Source organism: Bactrocera dorsalis, chromosome 4 (genome assembly GCF_023373825.1).
Source record: "Bactrocera dorsalis isolate Fly_Bdor chromosome 4, ASM2337382v1, whole genome shotgun sequence".
Taxonomy (NCBI): domain Eukaryota; kingdom Metazoa; phylum Arthropoda; class Insecta; order Diptera; family Tephritidae; genus Bactrocera; species Bactrocera dorsalis.
In genome coordinates, this window is record NC_064306.1 from 2,378,626 (window position 1) to 2,398,199 (window position 19,574).

Genomic DNA, 19,574 nt, shown 5'->3' on the forward strand with positions numbered 1-19,574 from the left:
TGTCAGTCTTGAATAACGCTTGCCAACAGGTGCTACTTCCTACTGGGTAGACAATGGAGAAGTAAAGTTCTCTCTCGACGAATAAAAACCTATGTAGCTCAATAAGTCACTCATCATCCCCGTTCTGCTATAAGGTGCAAAAGAATTAACAATGACAAGATCTTATGACCAGGCGTAACGAGTTTTTGAGAGTCTGCGAAAGAGATATGGTCCTTAGCGCTTTGGCAGCCGCGAATACCGCAGATGGAACGATAAGCTGTACGAAAACGACGACATAGACTTCAGCGGATTAAGGGACAACGACTACACTGGCCAGGTCATGTCGTCGCGATTGATGAAATCACTCCATCTCTGAGAGTATTAGACGCAGTACCCGCCGGGCGAAGCAGAGTAAGAGCAAGAAATAGGATGGAATGACCAATTGGAGAAGAACCTGGCTACACGTGGAATCTCCAATTGACACCAAACAGCGAGAGGAAAAAAAACGACTGAAAGTTAAATTTTTATGAAAAAAATTGTTTTTGCTTTTCTTTTAGCTATTGAGCTTACTTGTTTTCTTTCTTTCTTACTCTTTAATTTGCATTTAGTGGAACTTCAATTTTGGTATAACATTTTGCCTCTCGGAGTAAAAAATATACAATTTTTATTTTTATTTTTAGATAAATTAAAAACTAATCTCAAAACTTTCAAAGAATAAACCAGCAAAAAGTCTTACATACTGACACGAAACAGGACATAAATACAAATTGTTACAAAATAATTTAAAATAATTTGAATAATTACAAATAGTACAAGGAATAAACGCACAATTAATAAAACTAAAATTACAATTTTTTTGGATTTATAACTAAATAGAAATTAAAAAGTAGAGAAATATTTGTTTTTGAACTGAATATGTTTGTATGTACATATAGCGTTAGATCTGTTATATAACTTGAACGGTATTTCTGAACTTCATGCGCCCCTCCAAGTCTAACCAAACCACGGTCTACCGCCGCCGTAGATATCATTACTACGACCGCCTTCGCCAGCGCCTGCATGTTGTCCACCGGAATTCGAATATTTTAACAAACTGCCTATCAACCAGCTGGACGTCAGGTACAGAAACACTACAACCATTATTACACAGAGGAACAAAAATTCTTGATAGTGCAAAGGCATTTTCTATTAATTTAATTTTTTTATTTTTTTCTTAATTTGGTTTCGGCGTAGGACGAACTGTTAAATGAAAAATATTGCAATATTTGAGCAACGGTACAACGCTACTTTCACCATGACAGTGTGGATTACAGAGCTGCCAATTAGTTTACAAATTTCATAGATACGTGCACAGTAATGTGCAAAATAATTTTTAAATTTGTGAAATAAAATGCAAACAAAAATATTCTTACTTTTTGCAAAATTTTTTAAAAACATTTTCCTAAAAAAATTTTCATATCAAAACCTGTTCAAAATTCAAAAAAATTTAAAGAAATTATTTAAAAATAAAATATAAATACTAAATATTGCTTTTTTCAAATTTTTTTTTAATATTTTCCAAAAAAATTTCAAATAAAAAAGTTTTTCTTAGCCAAAATTCTCTAAAAGTTATTTGAATATAAAATATAAATTTTATTTACAAATAAAAAAAATTATTGATTTTTGCAAAACTTTTTTAAAATATTTTTCTAAAAAATATTCAAATAAAAAAATTTTTCCTAACCAAAAATGTTCATAAAACTATTTAAATATGAAACACAATTTTTTTTTAATTTTTAAAACTTTTTGCAATAATTTATAAAAAAAAAAAATTTATTCAAAATTAAAAAAAAAAAAAAAATTGAAAAAATTTTTAAATCAAAGTATTTTCTCAACAAAAAGGTGTTCAGAAATTATTTAAATATAAAACACAAATTTTTTTTTAATTTTCCTCACTCCATGAAGACTTAAAAACAGCCAGCATAAAAAAAAAAAAACTAAAAAAGAATTCAGTACTCGTTATTTCTCTCGGCGGAAGGCACCGATTGCCTTATATTGCTGTAGAGGAGCTATAAGGAAAATGTGTGAACTCTCATCAAAGTTAGTGTTTCGGCTCTATGAAACCATATACAAGTCAATAATGTTCTATGATGTAATCGTCTGATGGAGGGCGCTCGAAAAGGTACACTTGCTAAAGAGCTGGAATGTGTCTAAAAAGCGGCTCTCATCTGCATATCTCTTGTGCAAAAATAGCACTTAATGCGTACTACTACGAAATATATCCTCTTCAGCCTCTATTATTCACTTCGTTAATACCAGCGCTGAGCTCACTATCAGAGCAGCTAAAGCTTTTCAAAGGGTGGATATCGACAATGCAAGCTACTTCCTGCCTGATCACAGCCTAATCGATGGAAATAACAAAGCCGACGAGTTAATTGTTCACACTACCCCGCCTAACCTCGCCTTCAGCGAACCAAAAGACATAGCCGAAACTGATATCAGCCGCCTCAAGCCTCTGTCGAACTGTAAAGGTCTTATGAAACAATTGTTTTAGGAGTTTATAGGTAACACAACCAAACGGCGATCTCAGCTGTCTAAGTGAGATCACTCTTAGGATCGACATCCTTTCCTAACCTATCTCTCGCGTTTGAAGAACCATAATAACGTACTTGCGATCCAATGCTCGATAAAAGTCAACAATTTTGGGGACTAAAAAGAGATCATCCGTTAGATCTCTACTTTCGTTTCAATAGAACTTAACCTAAGTTTTGTAATATACTTTTCTCTGTATGTATGGCACACATTTTAAAACTTTTATTTTTGTGAAAAAGGAACAAATTTGGAAAACTTAAAAAAATTTATAATATTTATAAATAATTTTTGAACATTTTAGAACAAAAAATAAATTTAATAAAATGAGACTTAAATTTTACACATAAAAATTAAAACTAAAACTAAACATGTTTGAAAGAGATTCTAAAAATAAAATTTCTTAACCATATTATATTTAAAGGCAATGCATTTTAAAATAATTTCCAAATTAAGATAAACAATCATTTATATTTTTTTTATAAACAAAAAAAAAATAAAATTATCCCATATGCATTCCCTATATTATTTACAAAAATTTAAATTTTCAAAAAATATTTTTCAAAGCATTTTTGTAACAAAATTTTAAGTTATCTCTTACTTCTTCTTCTGGTTTTGAAACTGAAACAGTTTGAAGTTTTCCGTACAACAAAAGCAAGAATAGTAATTTCTTAATAAAATATTTTTTCTAACAAAAAAATAATTAAAGAAATTTCGATTGTGCTTTTAAATTGTTTCTTTGTAGTTTTTTTTTTTTTTGGAAAACTTGAAAAGGTCGACAGTTTTCTGGAAAAATTTACAAGAAATAAGTCAAAATAAAATTACATGCGTTTCATGCAGTGCCCAGAAAAATTAATGAAAATTTCACTCGCACTTAAATAAAAATTAAGAATATATTTTTAGTAAAAAAACTGAATTACTTGTCTTGAGAAAACTTTAAAAAAATTATAGTTTTATGGAAATAATTAAAAAGTCATTCAAAATTTCAGAACTTGTTGTGAGTATTTGATGTTCGGGGAAAAAGCGTAAAATTTTGAATAAGTTCTCAATTTGTTTTCATTTCAAAACTATAAAAATTGCAGTTCGCTCAGGAGGAGTAATTCAAAATAAAAATCTTTAAAAATTTTAATTTATAAATATTTTTAAATCTTTAAAAATCATTATTTTGCACAAAAATAAATATTTTGGTATTTTCTTTTAGTTTTTTAAATATATTTTAATATGTTTTGCTAACGCTAATATTTTTCCGAAAAAGCCGAGAAAAGCAATTCACAAAACATTTGAATTCAATTCTGAAAAATTTATGTAATACAAAATTTTCGAAAATATTTTTTAAAAAACACAATAAATAATTAGTCTTCAAAAATCAAGTGACGAAATTTGTAAATTTTTTTATCAAAATGAAATAATTTAAAAAAATTTAAAAAATATGAAGCAAATTCTAAAAATTAGTTTAAATTGCAAATATGAAGCATAAAAATTACAAAAAGCAATATTTTTCTAAAACTATAAAATATTTTTGAAAATTTTAAAAGAAAATCTAATTGAAATTTTTCGAAATATTTTTTATATAACACATTTTTTTAATAAATTTTTAATAACTCTAGATCAACGTAAAAAACGCAAAATGAAAAAAAATGATTTTTTTTAATTTACTTTTAAAAAAATAATTTAATTTTGAAATTTTCAAAATATGAAACAACACAAATTTTACAAATAATAAGTTTAAATTGCAAAACATGAAGCATAAAAATTACAAAAGCAATATTTTTCTAAAATTAAAAAATATTTTTGAAAATTTTAAATGAAATCTGGTTAAATTATAGTTAAATTTTTCAAAATAATTTTTATAAAACACATTTTCTCAAATAATTTTTTATTAATAATAAATAAACGTAAAAAACGCAAATTAAAAAAAAAAGTATAAAAAATTGCATTTCAAAAAAAAAAAGAAATTAAATTTTGATTTTTTTGTGATAATAAATTTTTGTAAATTTTTCTTATAAAACACATTTTTTTAATAATTTTTCAAAAACAGCAAATGTCAAAAACCTTAAATTGTTGAAAAATTGCATTTAAAAATAATTTGGTTTAGAAATTTTTTTTTGTGGCACTCAAGTTTTTGGAAATATTTTTTATAAAACACATTTTTTCAAACACTTTTTTCTTTAACAATATTAAAATTTGCATTTAAAAAATTCTTAAGTTTTGAAACTCTTTTTTATCGGTGACACTAAATTTTTGGAAATATTTTTTATAAAACACATTTTTTCAAATAGTCTTTTCATTAAAAACAGTTAAATTCAAGAAAGGCCAATTTTTTTTAAAATCTGCATATAAAAAACTAATTTTGAAATTTTTGAAAATTTGAAAAAATTTTAGTTTCGAAATTTTTGAAAATTTGCATACAAAAAAATTTGGTAAACAAATTTTTTTTACAGACTTTAGATTTTTGGAATTTTTTTAATACACATTTTTTCAAAGTATTTTTCATTCAAAAATTTTAATTCATAATTAAAAAAAATTTTGTGAGACAAATAAAAAATATTAAAAAAAAATTATTTCCCAAAAGACAATATGAATATTTTAAAATTGTGGGAATTAAAGAAAAAATTCATAAAAAACTACGTTCAGCATTCATTAAAATGTGTGTGTGTGTGTAAACGAAAACTGGCAAATCGCGCGCAGAACGCTCAACGCACTCAGTTGCCACCCATATTTGTGTATGTTTGTATGTGTGTGCGTGTGTGTTTATGAGAAATTGGCAGCACAAAGCCTATTAGTGAGAAGAATTATTAATAAAAGTTCAGTTAAACGTTTACTTTTAACCCTGCCTCCATGTTAATTTGTAAAGCTGCAGATCAGCTTGCTCCCGCTCCCGCCGGAACTGATCCTCGGGCAGTTCGAACTCGAATGGCTCCTCGACGTGGACAAATACATCACCATCATCGACATAATATTCATCAATATCGTCGTCACTGTCCTCTTCACTATCGGAAAATTCATCAAATTCCAAGATTACGTCACCACTCGAATGCGTGCGCCCCACAGCACCAACACCAACAGCATCTGTATCATCACTACCTTCCGACCACAGAAACCAAACGAATGTTATAATCAGTAGGGGGAATGTCAGAAAGAATAGATATTCATAACCAAAATACATGTTTAAATCCTGTTTTGGCCTTGTTTGCTTTTAAAATGCATTCGCATAATGCGCATTCCCGTTAGGATCCTCTCTTTGCAATTTGAACTGTGCCAAAAAGAGAACAGAGTTGCCATTTTCGGATTCGAGGAAATAAGTGGAGAAAAAAGTAGACAGCAAACAACTGAAGTTTTCGAAGTTAAATCTTAAGCAAAGCCAACGCGAAGAATGTTCAAAATCATCGTTATTTATTACAATAACTTTCATACGATTTCAGATTTCAGAGCTTTTCGAGCTTTTCGAGCACAAAAGTTCATTTCGGACTTTCATATAATTAGTGCTTAAAAGTGAGGATAGTTATAAAAGCCATCGTTTCACTGGAAGGCATCAACTTTCACAAGCTTTCAAAGCTTCTTGAACACAAAAGCTCCTTTAGGATTTTCAAATAATTAATGCTTGGAAGAGACGATAGTTGTAAAATCCATTACTTTGCTTGACGACAATAACTTTCACAAGCTTTTAAAGCTTAGTGAACACAAAAGCTCTTTTCGTATTTTGAACTAACATAATTAAGGCTTAATAGAGTTAGTTAGACGTTATTTAGTTAGTTAGTCGATAGTTAGACGTTAAAGAAAATGTGATATTTCTGGAAGACCAAATACAATTAATTTCACAAGCTTCTAAAAATAAGTGATTTGGAAGCTTTTTCCGATATAAATATCACTACTTTTCTATGCGAAAACAATCTTTTAGCACAGCAAGCGAGAACTTCTGATAGTATCTAGAAATACTGAAAGGCAATTCTAAGATTTCGCTCATATTGCTTGACAGGCCTTCAACGCAGGAAGAAGTTATGAAAGCTTTCACTTATAATAAAGCTCAATCGGAGCTGGCAGATGTGATTTCTACGAATCCTTAGAGGAAAATACCGACCCTTCCATAAGCTTCTCCGTGAAACTTTTAACGAAATCTGCGAGTCACCAAAAAAACTATCTAAAAACCAGTAAACTAGCTATTTAAGATTGTAGTATATTAATCATTCTAGTTTCTAGCCACGAATTAAGCCGATTAGGAATCATAGGAGAAATGTCATACTATATACATATATCCGTTCTGGTTCCGGTTATATAGATGCGGCATCGGTTCTATCAGCCGTTGCTGGGAATTTATAAGTATCTTATAAACTTATGGTAAGCTCCAAGGCTTCGTCGGTCTGTAATCTTCTGATTTAATTTTATCAGTTTATGGGTAACGCGTCAGATCCACCGATTTTGGATCTACCCTACAAACGAATCTTGCTTAAAGTGAGATCCGTTTAGATTGAATGTTGTAGCATTGATATAAGAGGTTTCTTGAAAGTTTTAGCAATACTGCCTAGATAATAATCCTTGTTCGGGTCTGTAATGATTAATCACTTAATTCTTAGAATTTTTGAAATATTTAAGTGTATATATGTATATATTTTAAAACAATTTGAGTCAAAAAAAGTTACATTCAAGAAACACCTGCGTCTTCAAGCTAAAACTATTTAATCTCCATCCTGCCTTTCCTCAGCGGCCTCGGCCACCTCCACCTCTCTGGCGGTGCCCTGCAGTGCGCGCATTCCCACACCATTCACTGGATGAAACCGCGTCTCGCGTCTCGCGTCTGCGATACACTTCACACTTGTTGTAGATGAACGCGTAGAAGAGCGCGCTTAGACAAAGCATAAGAAATCCTAAAATGATGAAAAGGGGCGTGTCAAGGAGCATACTTGTATTTGTTCGTCCTTTGCGTTATACGAAAGTTTTATTATTTTTTTATAAAAATATTTCCAATTATTTTTGACTTTATTTTATGCACATTTTCTTTGATACTCCTGCTTTGTGTTCACCTTCCGTTTACTGTAAATTAGCGGACATTTCGTTGCTCATCGCTTAATATGCGGCGAAGTTGCCAGGGGTTTAAAAAATTACATTTCAGTGAAAAATACAAAAATTACGTTTTGAAATTTTTGGTTATAGACATTTGGTTTTTTTTTAATAAAAATTTACTTTTTTATAATTTACAAAAATTTTAGATAGAAATTCATTGCAAATATATTTAAAATTTTTTGTTTAAACATTTTTGGCGATTTCTCAATTAAATATTAAGCATGAAAAAATATTTGAAAATTTGTAAATTTTTTGATATAGAAATGATATTTTCGAAAAAAAAACTTAAAATAAAAAATTCTGAAATTCTGTTTCCAAAATTTTTGTTTAAGAAATCATCAAAAATATTGAAACTAAAAATTCAAAAAACTGTTTGCATTAATTTTTTTTCGAAAACTTTCTAATTATAATATCTGTATACAAGCATTTTTTATTAAAGAAATAGTATAACAATAATTTTTTTATCAAAAAAATTCCTCTATAAGAAATTTTAAATAAATAATTGCTTGATGAAAAAAAATTGTAAAAAAAATATTTCTACAAATAAAAAAGTTTTAGTTAACGAAATATTTGAATATTTTTTTTTAATAGTATATTATTTTAATATTCGAAAAAAAATATTAAAAAAATATCTATATGAAACATTTTTATTTAAGGAAACCGTTAAAAAAAATTTGTTTTTAAAATTTCTCGATAAACAATTTTAAATAAAAAATTGCTCGATAAAAAAATTTAATAAAAAAAAATATTTTTATACAAATTTTTTATAAAAAAATAATTTTAGAAAAAAAAATTTTTAGAAAAAAAAATTTAATTTTAGAAAAAAAAATTTATTTTTGTATAAAAATTTTGTATCGAACATTTTTTTTTTATTTTTTTTATTTAAAATTGTTTATCGAGAAATTTTTAATAAAAATTTTTATTGAAAGATTTCTTAAATAAAAATGTTTTATATAGATATTTTTTTAATAAGTTTTTTTGTAAATATTTTTTTTTTTCTTAAAATATTTTTTACAAATTTTGTTTTTATAAAAATATTTTTTTTAATTGCATTATAATTTTTGTTTTGAAAAAGATCGATATATTTTTTTCTTAAAAACGCTACAAAATAATTTCATTGGAAAGTATCCCTATAAAAAGTTGTTTATGAAAAAATACATCGATAAAAAATTACTTCATACATTTTTTTTTAATATCGCGATGAAAACTATGAAAAAATATATTGATAAAAAATTTTTATAAAAAAGTTACTTGTTACAAAGATTTTTATTAAGAAAAAATCTTATTTTAGAATTTTGAGTGAACTAAATATGTGAATAAAAAATTTTTATTAAAAAAAATATTCGAAAAAAATTTTAATTTAATAATTACTCCACAAGAAAAAATTTATAAAAATAACCCGATAAAAATTGCTTTTTAAAAAACTTTTTATGAAAACATATTTCGATAAAAAAGTTTTATTAAAACAAAAATATATTGACAACTAATGTTTGTTTTTTTGTTGACTTTTTTATAAATTTGTGTTTTAATTTAAAAAAATATTACTCGATGAAATATATCAACAAAAATTTTATGAAAAAATTACTCAATAAAAATTTAAAAAAAAAGATAAAAAAAAAACTACACACAAGCTTCTTGGAGAAAAATTCCGAATTTTTTATAAATTTTGCCTGCTTTGAATACTAGGGTTCAAAAAGTTATAAAAATTGTTCGAAAACTCTAAATTTTTAAATATATTCAATATCGCCAAATTTGATATTCTGTTTAGCTTCTGTGCCAAAAAAGAAAATAAGATTAAAAAAATGTTTATTTTAAAACTTTTTTTTATAAAAATTCCGAAAAAATTCACATCTAAAATGAAGTATTTTCAAAAAATTTTACTGAATGATATTAGCAATTACATGCTGTCTTCAAAAAAAATATCTCGTTTTTCGCAATTTCAGAAACTTCCTTAGATTTCATTTAAACAAACTGTTTTAATTTCTCAATGCTCTGTTGATTCAATGATTTATTGAATATATGTGCGATAAACCGCCAACTACAATGCGAAGTTTGTGCTCTCAAGTTTACATGATATGGACATTTGTGGTGGTAAGACAGTACAATAACAAAAATGTCGAACATAATTAATACTTATAAGAGTGTACAAAAACCATTTATCACTTAAATTATAAAATCGAGTACATTTTATAAATTACAAATGAATATAGTTTACAAAAGTACAGCCTTAACTGGTAGGTGGGTGTGTCAAGAAGGGCTTATGCCGACCGATATGTCATTGTCAAGAAAATAAATTTCAATACTTTACTTAAGATATACAAATGAAAGTATATGAGAAATATAAATAAAGTAGAACGTTAAGTAAAAACTAAATCTATATCATGATTTTCGCACCACAGTGCTGATATGTTATACTTAGTTGATATGGTTTGGTTCGATATGAGTATTGGTTACAGGCAATGGTTGAGCACAACTTCGGTAGATGGCTGGCTGGCTGGAATCTTTAAACGGAGTCACGGTTTCTGCGTATGCCATCGTTCAAGGCCCGCATACCCACGCCATTTATTTGCTCTATTTCGCGATATTGAGACATTATGCGATAGAGATATAGCATGATTCCTGCCATCATAACGGCTGCTACAAAAATCCAGATTAAATAGAACTCCATAAATTCGTCAAAAGTCATTATTCGCCGTGAATTATTTCAAATTCAGAATTTTTTTCGGAACTTTTACGTCTGTATAGAAGCTGCTGCCGCCTCGAAAAGACCGTTTGCTCGCATTTTCAACTCCATTTCGCGCGTTTTTTGACACTTGACAGCATGTCAAAACTGTAGCAAGAAGGTTAACAGATGCAGATATTTTTTTATTTTTTTATATTTATAAAATTTCAAATAATTGTACCACTTTTTTCACTTTCAAATGAATTTTAGATAGTCGAATTTATAAAAACTTCTCATTAATGACTATTGCTTTTAAAGTAAGCGGCGGTGAACAGCATTCCCAGACCAATTCCCACGACAACCGGCCGCACGTTACCGGAATAAACCAAGATTTTATACGACCAATGTCTGTTTTTTCGGAGATCTAACCTCGTTTGAATCGGTAAGTTTTAGATTACCATTCCCAGACAGTCGGGTCTAAGTAACTGGAACGGACCCGGATTTTTACACGGGCAAGGACTGTCAACCACGTCAAAGGCACCATTCATCGAAACTACTTCAGGAATGCTTTCTCTCACTAAAAAAACAATATTAATGTGGATGGTTCTAGGGAATACCTACAACAAATTACCATAGGCACTTCTTCAGATAAATTTGACGAGAGTCCACCTTAATTTCATAGAACTGAGTTTTACCTACAATAGGTCTGATCCCAGCTTGCAACACAATATCTTATAGGGACTTCTATTTAACCACTAAAGGCAGTTTGACACACAGAGAACCTGGAACCTAAAACTAACGCAAAACAAGTTTGACTCGGTGACTTTATAATTACGGCCTTCAATCTCCCGCCGGCCTCTCTTCTATCTTTTCAGTTTTACAAGTATCAATGTATCCGGTCCAAGCTATCGTTAACACAACGGACCGGCGAAATGAGATCACTGTTAGAATCAACCCCTTACCTATCCGCTCCAAGAACCCAAAAAACCTAAGCCCAAACCCTATATAGTCCATCTAAACAAGATATGCTCGAGAGCCCATTAAATAGTATTCAGACTTAAGAGGAAAGGTAACCCACTTATGCTAACGTACATAAGCTAAAAGAAGAAATATGAAGAAGAGACAAATGCAAAAAACGGTACTCTATTGCGGATTTCATGTGAGTGGACAATTGAAACGCTGATAGGTCAATCACCCAAAAGATTAATGCCAGCTTCATAAGCGAACATTGTTGTTTTAAAACAGTATGTTTTATTGTCCTCTTTTGTCTGACTTTTTTCTACGAATTTAACGAACAAATTTACAGTTTTCTTATAAGAAAATACAAATTACATATAATTTTAAGCAGCTACTCGTCCTTTGCGCTAAACAATATGTTCGCCGAAATCTTTGTCATCAGCTAGTTCAATAGTATCGCCCCTAAGCTCAATGTCTGTCTCTCTTCTGTGCTGAGCTCGTGTTGCAAATTTCTTCTGGAATTTCACTTTACCTCCCTTAGGGGCTTTAGCTGCTGGCTTCACACTTAATTCCATGCTATGTCGTCTTCTAGCCTGTTCTATTATTGGCTCTACTTGTATCTCTAAATGTGGGTTTGGTTCACTCTTTTTATCGCGTCTGGTGTAATGTTTCGAAGTGGACGGTGCATCACGCATCGCTTTTCGCTGGGAGATTAACTCTTTTTCGGCTTGTATTGCAGCCTCTGTCACATTTGATCTGCGCTTTTCTTCCTCGGTCAACTTGACGGGCTCTTTCAGGTACAAATTGAGTAACTCTAAATCCGGCTCCGAACTAGGTGTTAATTTGCTTAATCTCCCCGCCTCGTCCGCGCTATCTGCCCACTGATATCGGTTGTTGGCCTTTGAACGCCAGAATCGCAGCCCGAAGCGTCTTCTGCGCCTGTCGCCCCGTTTCCGGGGTTCGGCTCTGCGATATATGCAGGCCATCAACAAACAAACGATGCCAGTTAAGAAAATAAATACGTAAGCAATCATAAAATTAGTATCCATCGTCATTTTGAATAATTATTGTAGGGGACTCGGTTTCCAAGTAGAGACTTTAAATTTGCGCGCAATTTCGCGGAATTTTCTATTGAAGTAGTTGACTTAACTAGGCTAGTCGCGACCTTTCTATGATCTGTGAAACGCTGTTAAACAGTTTTCCATGCAAAGTTAGTGAGGAAGTGGCCAGACTGGTGTTTTTTTTTTTGTATAAAATATAAATAAAAGACTATTTATAAAAAAATATATTTTTTTTAATTAAAAATTATTTAATTAAAAAATTATATTTATATGCGCTTTTAATTTTAATTTAAAATAATTTACTTACTAGGCCAATTTAATTGAAAACTATTTACTGCTCTAAATTAAGTAATTTAAATTGTATGTCAAAGAGTTTGGTTAACAAATAGATACTAAAATTTAATTAAGTAACTCTAAATATATTTTTCTAATTAATTTTAATTAATTTAATTTAAAAAACAATCCAAAATTATTTTTGTGATAAAAAAACGTTCGTTTAAATTTTCAATTAAATATTACCAAGTCTGTGTGTAATGTTAATTTTCTTAATTATTTTTAAGTTTAAATTAGTTTTAATTAATTTAATTTGGAAAAAACTTTTCAAAATTATTTTTTGTGATAAGAAATTGTTTTTCAAATTTTCAATTAATTTTTTAATTTAATTAAGCAAACAAATACATTTTTAAATCGTTTTATTTTGGTTTTGTTTAATTAAGTTAATTTAGAAAAAACTATTCAAAGCTACTATGAGTTTTTTTAAATTTTATATTAATTTAAATTTAGCAAAATTAATAAAAAATTAAATTTTAATTTATTTTATTTTCAATTTTAATTAATTTAATTTAGGAAAAAAATGATTTAAATTTGCAATTAATTTTAATTAAGCAAAAATAATAAAATCTAAATTTTTAATTAAAAATTATTATGTTTTTTGTTAATTTCCTAAATTTTTAATTTTAAAATTAATTTAATTTAATTTTGAAAAATATATTAAAAATTATCTTTTTGATTAAAAAATCGTTTTGCTTTTTAATTCTCTCATAAGGTTTAATTAATTTAATTTATAAAATGTAATTAATATTAATTTTTTAATTAAAATAAGTTTTGAGGCCATAAATTATTCTTAGATATTTTTAATTTAAAATAATTTACACTAACACAATGTATTTGATAATTAATTAATGTCTTAATTCAAATAATTCAAATTTTAGTAAATTTTATGAAGTTTTAAAATAATTGTGTGTTAAAGTTTGAAAAATATTTTTCTGATATTATAAATTATTTTTAATTTAATTTAATTAATTTAATGTTAATTTTCTAAATTTTTGTAGCGTTTTTCCCTTTTAAATTTTAATTATTTTAAATTAGTCAAAGTAATTAAAATTAATTTTTATTTTATGGAAGCTTTATTAATTAATTTAAATTAATTTAGTTTAGTTAAAGAAACTTAGTCGTAAAATTAAGCACAATTTTATAATTTACAAATTAATATAGATTATAAAAGCACAATTCACAATATCAGTTATAAGAAATAAAATTTTTATATTTATTTAAAATATTTATAAAGAGCTTTCTAGTTTCTAGCGAGAACTTAAAAGCTCAAAGCTGTTTTTCATCCTCTAACATTTTATAAAACTTAAAATTGTTGACTATTTTGTAATTTCTAAAAATATACCTAGCACATAAAAGTCATATATACGTAATTGAGAGCTTAAAGCCTTTAACCATTAAGCTTGTCATTTTGCTAGTTGCAACTCTGTGGTTTTCAATAACCGTAAACTAGTATCTGTTAAGCTCATTATGTATTTCTACCGTCACCAATCTTTCCCTCTTCCCTTGAGCCTGTCTCCTAGTCTCGGCTTCCAGCTCATCCTCTTTCTCCGCCTCCCTTTCTGCCTCGGACTCTTCAAGTAGCGGTGGCAATTCAGCCAGTTCATATTGAGTGACATTGCTCTCCTCTTCATCGGCGAAACGGTGGGGATTTCGTATAAGATTGTATGCACACACAACGAAAACTATGAATAATACAAATATGCCGAAGAACGGATATAACATATAAAGAATCTTCATGATTACACGTTTTTCTCTGCAATTATTTTTAATAAACTTTTATTGAGGGAACTACTTCTATTCAAGAACTTTCTACTTATTGCACTTGTTGATGACCTTTTTATGATTCTCGTTTTTAGTTGAGAAGAAGCAGAAAAAGTCAGAGTTGATTTTGTAGACAAGTTAAAGAGAGAAAGAGAGAGAGAGAGAGAACAAAAAAGTGGAAGTGAGAGCTAATATATATTTTATAGAGCTCTCAAAGTCAAAACCCGTTGCCTGAACTATAAACAAGAACAATTCTACAATAAAAGTATTCACGATCCTACTATCAGGGTGGTATATAACCAGTTTTTAAATTTAATAATAATAATAAATGAAAAATACTTTAAATAAAACTCAAAAACACTTTTTTGGTCAATGCATTACAATTTTCTATGCAGACTTTATTTCGAATGTCTCAGTAGTGGTCAACTGCCAATGCCCCGTGCGCTTGGGGAAACATTGCCGGACCTTTATGTTTACAATAGATAGTAGATACAAATACAATGAAACACACAAGTTGGGCTAACGCCCGGCAAGCGCTTATAGCACTTATCTAACATATTCGGGACGTATCATCCGTGCTCGATAGGTGAAGAACAGTGCCGCCAAACAGTCCCAGATATAGACAAGCGCCACGATGCTAACCATAAGGAGCAGACACCACAGATATGGTGCCATAACACCTTAGTCAAAAGTAATTTAATTAGTTTTGTTGATTTTTTCGTTTATGCTTTGTAGATATGTGTGTGTATGAGGTAGAAGTCGTGCTTGTGTTCCGTCGGAGAGTTCACGAAAAAAGAACGTTTTTGTGAGCGGCAATGTTGTATGTTTTTTTCGTTTATTATAGGCATTTACGGTTTTAAGAATGAGTTGAAAATAAAGCGAAAAATAGAGTAAGCCATATTGCCAATAATTTGGCGAATAATTAAAAAAATGTAAATTAAAAAAAAAAAATTACTTTACTTAAATTAAATTTTTTTTTAATTTTTATTTTTACTTTAACTAAAAAAATTATAATTTTTAACTTTGCTTTAATTAAAAAAATTAATTTTTATTTTTACTTTAATTGAAAAAATTAATTTTTATTTTTACTTTAGTTAAAAAATGAATTTTTAATTTTACTTTAATTAAAAAAATAATTTCTGCTTATACTTTAATTAAAAAATTAATTTTTACTCTTACTTTAATTAAAAAAATTAATTTTTAATTTTACTTTAATTAAAAAAATATTTTTTATTTTTAGTTTAGTTAAAAAAATTAATTTTAATTTCACTCTTATTAAAAAAATTAATTTTAATTTTACTCTAATTAAAAAAATTAATTTTTATTTTTACTTGAATTAAAAAAATAATTGTAATTAATAATTTTTAATTTTACTTTAATTAACAAAATTAATTTTTCTTTTACTTTAATTTCAAAAATTAATTCTTATTTTTACTTTAATTAAAAAAAATTAATTTTATTTTAATTAAAAAAATAATAGTTTTTATTTTCACTATTTTAAACAAATTGCGATGCGAACTAAAGCTAGTTACAAAAATAATTTGTGAATGAAATTTTAGTTAGCGAAGACCCGAACCGGGTTGTGGAGCAAGTTGGTGATGATATTCCTCTATTGAATGTTGAAAACTCCACTCCACTGATACTTCAAAGAAGTTTCTTTTACAAAAAGTGTTTTTTACTGCAAATAACTCAATTAGACTGGGGAAAAATAAGGCAAAGAAAGAGAATGAGTGATTGAGTGAGTCTTAATGCAGTTAGTGAATTTAAAAGGATCCAGAAAATATGCATATAACTGTTTGGGCTGTATATGTAGACACTAAGTTTTAGCAGACATATGTGTGTGCTCATGCAACAACAATCTTTCAGCTGCGCAACAGATGCAATTATCAAAGTATTAATTGAGTGAAGAAGCTTGCAGTTTTGTCGGTTTGTGGCTTGTCGGCTTGGCCGCCAACAAATGCGTGCGCTTTTCAACTCTGCACAACTTTTTTCTCCACCCACCAACAATGCCACCGCACCAAAACATAAGATAAAACAAAAGCGTAAACAAATGAGTGTTTCCCCCACTAACTGCACTCATAATTGAGTGGCATGCACTTGTCTGCCCTTAAACGCGGCATTTCAGTTATTTTATTTACCGCGAAAACTTTTCAACTACAAACCAGGTCTATCAGCAGACACATGTGCATAAAGTTGGCGCAGTTTGTCTAACTAGAAGAGGCAGGAGGCAGCCACAGCAGCTGCGGCAGTCAACAACTCTAATGCAACAACTCACTTTATTTACTGTTGTGGCTGCAACACAACGCTCGCGTCGTCCACGGGCAACCATTTACCTTGCCTCCTGCAACGCACATGTGATTACCCTGCCAATTACGAGTAGTGAACCGCCACTCGAACTTTTGTTTTGAGTGTCTCATTCTGCGTTGAAGTGCCATTGTGTGGCGGCGACGCCGGCTAATGGACGACAATGCACTTAGAGGTTGAAAGCGCTGTTGTGAATGTTTGCCGACCGCATGGCGCTATCAATGACTGCGCGGCGTGAGCATGAGTAGCGGCTAATGCTGAAAGCCACTCAAGGCTTTGAGCATGTATTAGGCGCGATTTTATGCAGTTAAGTGCTTCGAAGAGGCTGTTGTTGTTGCATATTGTTATTATAATAACTTTTTCATCTCTTTTATTATGAGAGGGTTGAGTCCACTGAAATTTTGTTTTCTAAAAAAACACATGAAATACTCGTTTGCCCTGAGTTTCTTTTCGAGTTAATTTTGTAACATTTCAAAAACCTTGCCTTATAGACTATAAATATCTCAATGAGCCATTTTACTTTTTATCTAGAGGTTTAAATGCTATTTTGACTCTACTTGCTGAATGAAATTTTGAGTGAGTTTTTTATCGAATGCCAGACATATACATTAAAATACATACACATTTAATGAGAGGATAATTTTTTAAATAGAAAAACTATTTACAGCTAACCAACGACTGAGTACAATATTTTAGAGCGTTTTGAGTAATCTCTTAAAAGTAATACAATGCTATTTTTCATTTTTACTGTTGCTTTCCATGTTCTTTTGACTTTCTCTACTGAGTGAAATTTTGAGTGCATTTTTTATATAATGGAAAAGCATGAAATACTTTTTAAATAAAAAAAAACGAAAAATACCGTTCACTAAACATATTTATTTTATTGATTTTTTCTATGAAAAATTTTAGCTTTAACCTTTTGATTTCTTTAATTCATACCGTTGACCCATTTTTCCTTTTTCCACCTTTTCACTTTATTTACTTCAACTGAAATCTGTAAAAGCAATCACTGCAATATTGAGTGTCTTTTGAGTGCATTACTTGCCGCGAGTATCTTCGCAGCGCAATTTCACTTTTATGCGCATTACCATTCACTTAACACTTTTAATTGCTTTTATTCAATCCCATAACTCTGAATTTCCCTCATCATCATCTGCACGCCGCCATCTTTTATTTGTCCGTTTGCGCACACTCTCACTCAAACGCGACGCACCGCATACACAGCAACTCATTTTAATCACTTTATCGCTTCGGAATGGCCATTTCGGCGTTGTCTCAGCTGTTTTTAATTGAAAAACTTTTGTTAATTGTCGTAGTCGCCATTTGCTGACAATTTTTGTTGCTGTTGTTGCCTTTGAACTGCCGGCATTGTTGCAGTGTGTAATTGTTATTGCAATTGCAGTTGCCATTATTGTAATTATTTTACAGACTGCGTTCTGTTTGGTTTTCTTCATTTTATTTTTATTCATTCGTTTGGTGTTGTTGTTGCATGCTGGTGGATAGCGGGTATACGCGCCCGACGCGTAAACAAATCGGGAAGTTTAATTATTAAGCGCCTGAAAGTATGCTTTCCTTGGCAACTTTTGCGCACGCACGCACACACGCCTCGCTCCCACTGCTGCTGACCTCGCGGCGGACCCAAACGGCGCACTGCACTAGGGTTTGTGTATTTGTGTTGTGGACGCATGTGGCAGGGCACTCGGCAGTCCTCGGCGCGCTCATCATGCGCGCAATTAAAACTGTCATCATTAAAACTTATGTTGACTGTTGCTCAACTCGGTTGCTGTTGTTGTTGTTTTGCTATTATAATTGTTTTGCGCCTGCTCTCATATTGTCGGCGTGGAAATCGCAACACTGCGACCATCCTTGGCGGATGTTGTGGCCGGAGCCTTACGAAGTGCCGCCGCTGGCAGTCAACAAATACCAAAATGAACGAGTAAGCCAAGCAGGATGCGGCTGCGGAGTGCATCACTGTTGACGCAGGATAATAATATCTTTATTATGGCATGAATTGCCACTTTCAAGCAATTACGCAGCAACATATAGCTGATTGCAGAGCTCTTGCGACTCGAGCGCGTGACTCCGCTCGCAGTTTCCCGACTTTATTTAGTGCCTGTGGCGCTCAAAAAGCCAGAAAGTATTATTGCTGCGTACGAATTGACTGAAATAGCCGTGAATTTATCGGTTACTCGTTAGCGCAGTGAACTGGGTGTAATGAATGAACGAATATAAGCTTAGTAGTGCCTTAGCAACATGTTGCGAGAAACAAAAATTGTATTGAAATGTGCGCAATCAAAATATTTTGCTTTGAAATTATTTTTAGACTCAAAAATAAAAAAAAACTTGTACCCCGCAGCATGTTGCGAAAGAAGTAGTGCAACATTTTTTGTTGCAGCAACATATGTTTTTATTTTGAAAATAATGCAAAGAGATTTATTAAACAGCAGAAATTTCCGAATTTATTTTTCATGATACATATATTTTCAGCAACATATTGGAAAAAAGTTGTGCAACATTTTTTCTTGCAGCAACATAATTTCTCCTGATAAAAGTAATGGTTTCTCGTTAGTGTAATGAAATGAGTAATGAATGAACGAATTGCACCTTTGTACTGCCTTAGCTACATGTTGCGGGAAACAAAAACTTTAAAATAAAAAACGTTGCAGCAACATATTTTTTTGATAAATAATGCTTTTTTAATTTTATTAAACAGCGTAAGTTTGCAGCAACATAATTTTAACAGATAAAAGTTGTGGTTCTCGCTAGCGCAATGAAATGAGTTCAATGACTGAACGAATTGTAGCTTTTGTAATGCCTTAGCAACATATCGCGGGAAACAAAAATTGCAAAAGAAAAATATTTTGTCTTGAAATTATTTCTAGATTAAAAAA

The 19,574-nt window shown here is 29.8% G+C and overlaps 2 protein-coding genes across 2 annotated transcripts in view; both read right to left on the bottom strand.

Moving 5' to 3' along the window:
- Window positions 1–19,574, bottom strand: part of LOC105226142 (uncharacterized) — a 270,787-nt gene that overhangs the window by 230,420 nt on the left and 20,793 nt on the right. The window lies entirely within an intron of this gene.
- Window positions 5,070–5,728, bottom strand: LOC109579518 (uncharacterized). Its single transcript, XM_019990230.3, has 2 exons — window positions 5,382–5,728; window positions 5,070–5,323 (listed from the first exon to the last, which is right to left on the bottom strand). Exons 1-2 carry the CDS (start codon window positions 5,711–5,713, stop codon window positions 5,299–5,301), a joined length of 357 nt encoding a protein of 118 aa, XP_019845789.2. The 5' UTR covers window positions 5,714–5,728; the 3' UTR covers window positions 5,070–5,298.

Coding starts and splice junctions, on each gene's coding strand:
- LOC109579518 (XM_019990230.3), bottom strand. CDS start 5,713: ATGTATTTTGGTTATGAATATCTATTCTTTCTGACATTCCCCCTACTG. Junction 5,324..5,381: donor CTTTACAAATTAACATGGAG/GCAGGGTTAAAA, acceptor TCTCACTAATAG/GCTTTGTGCTGCCAATTTCT.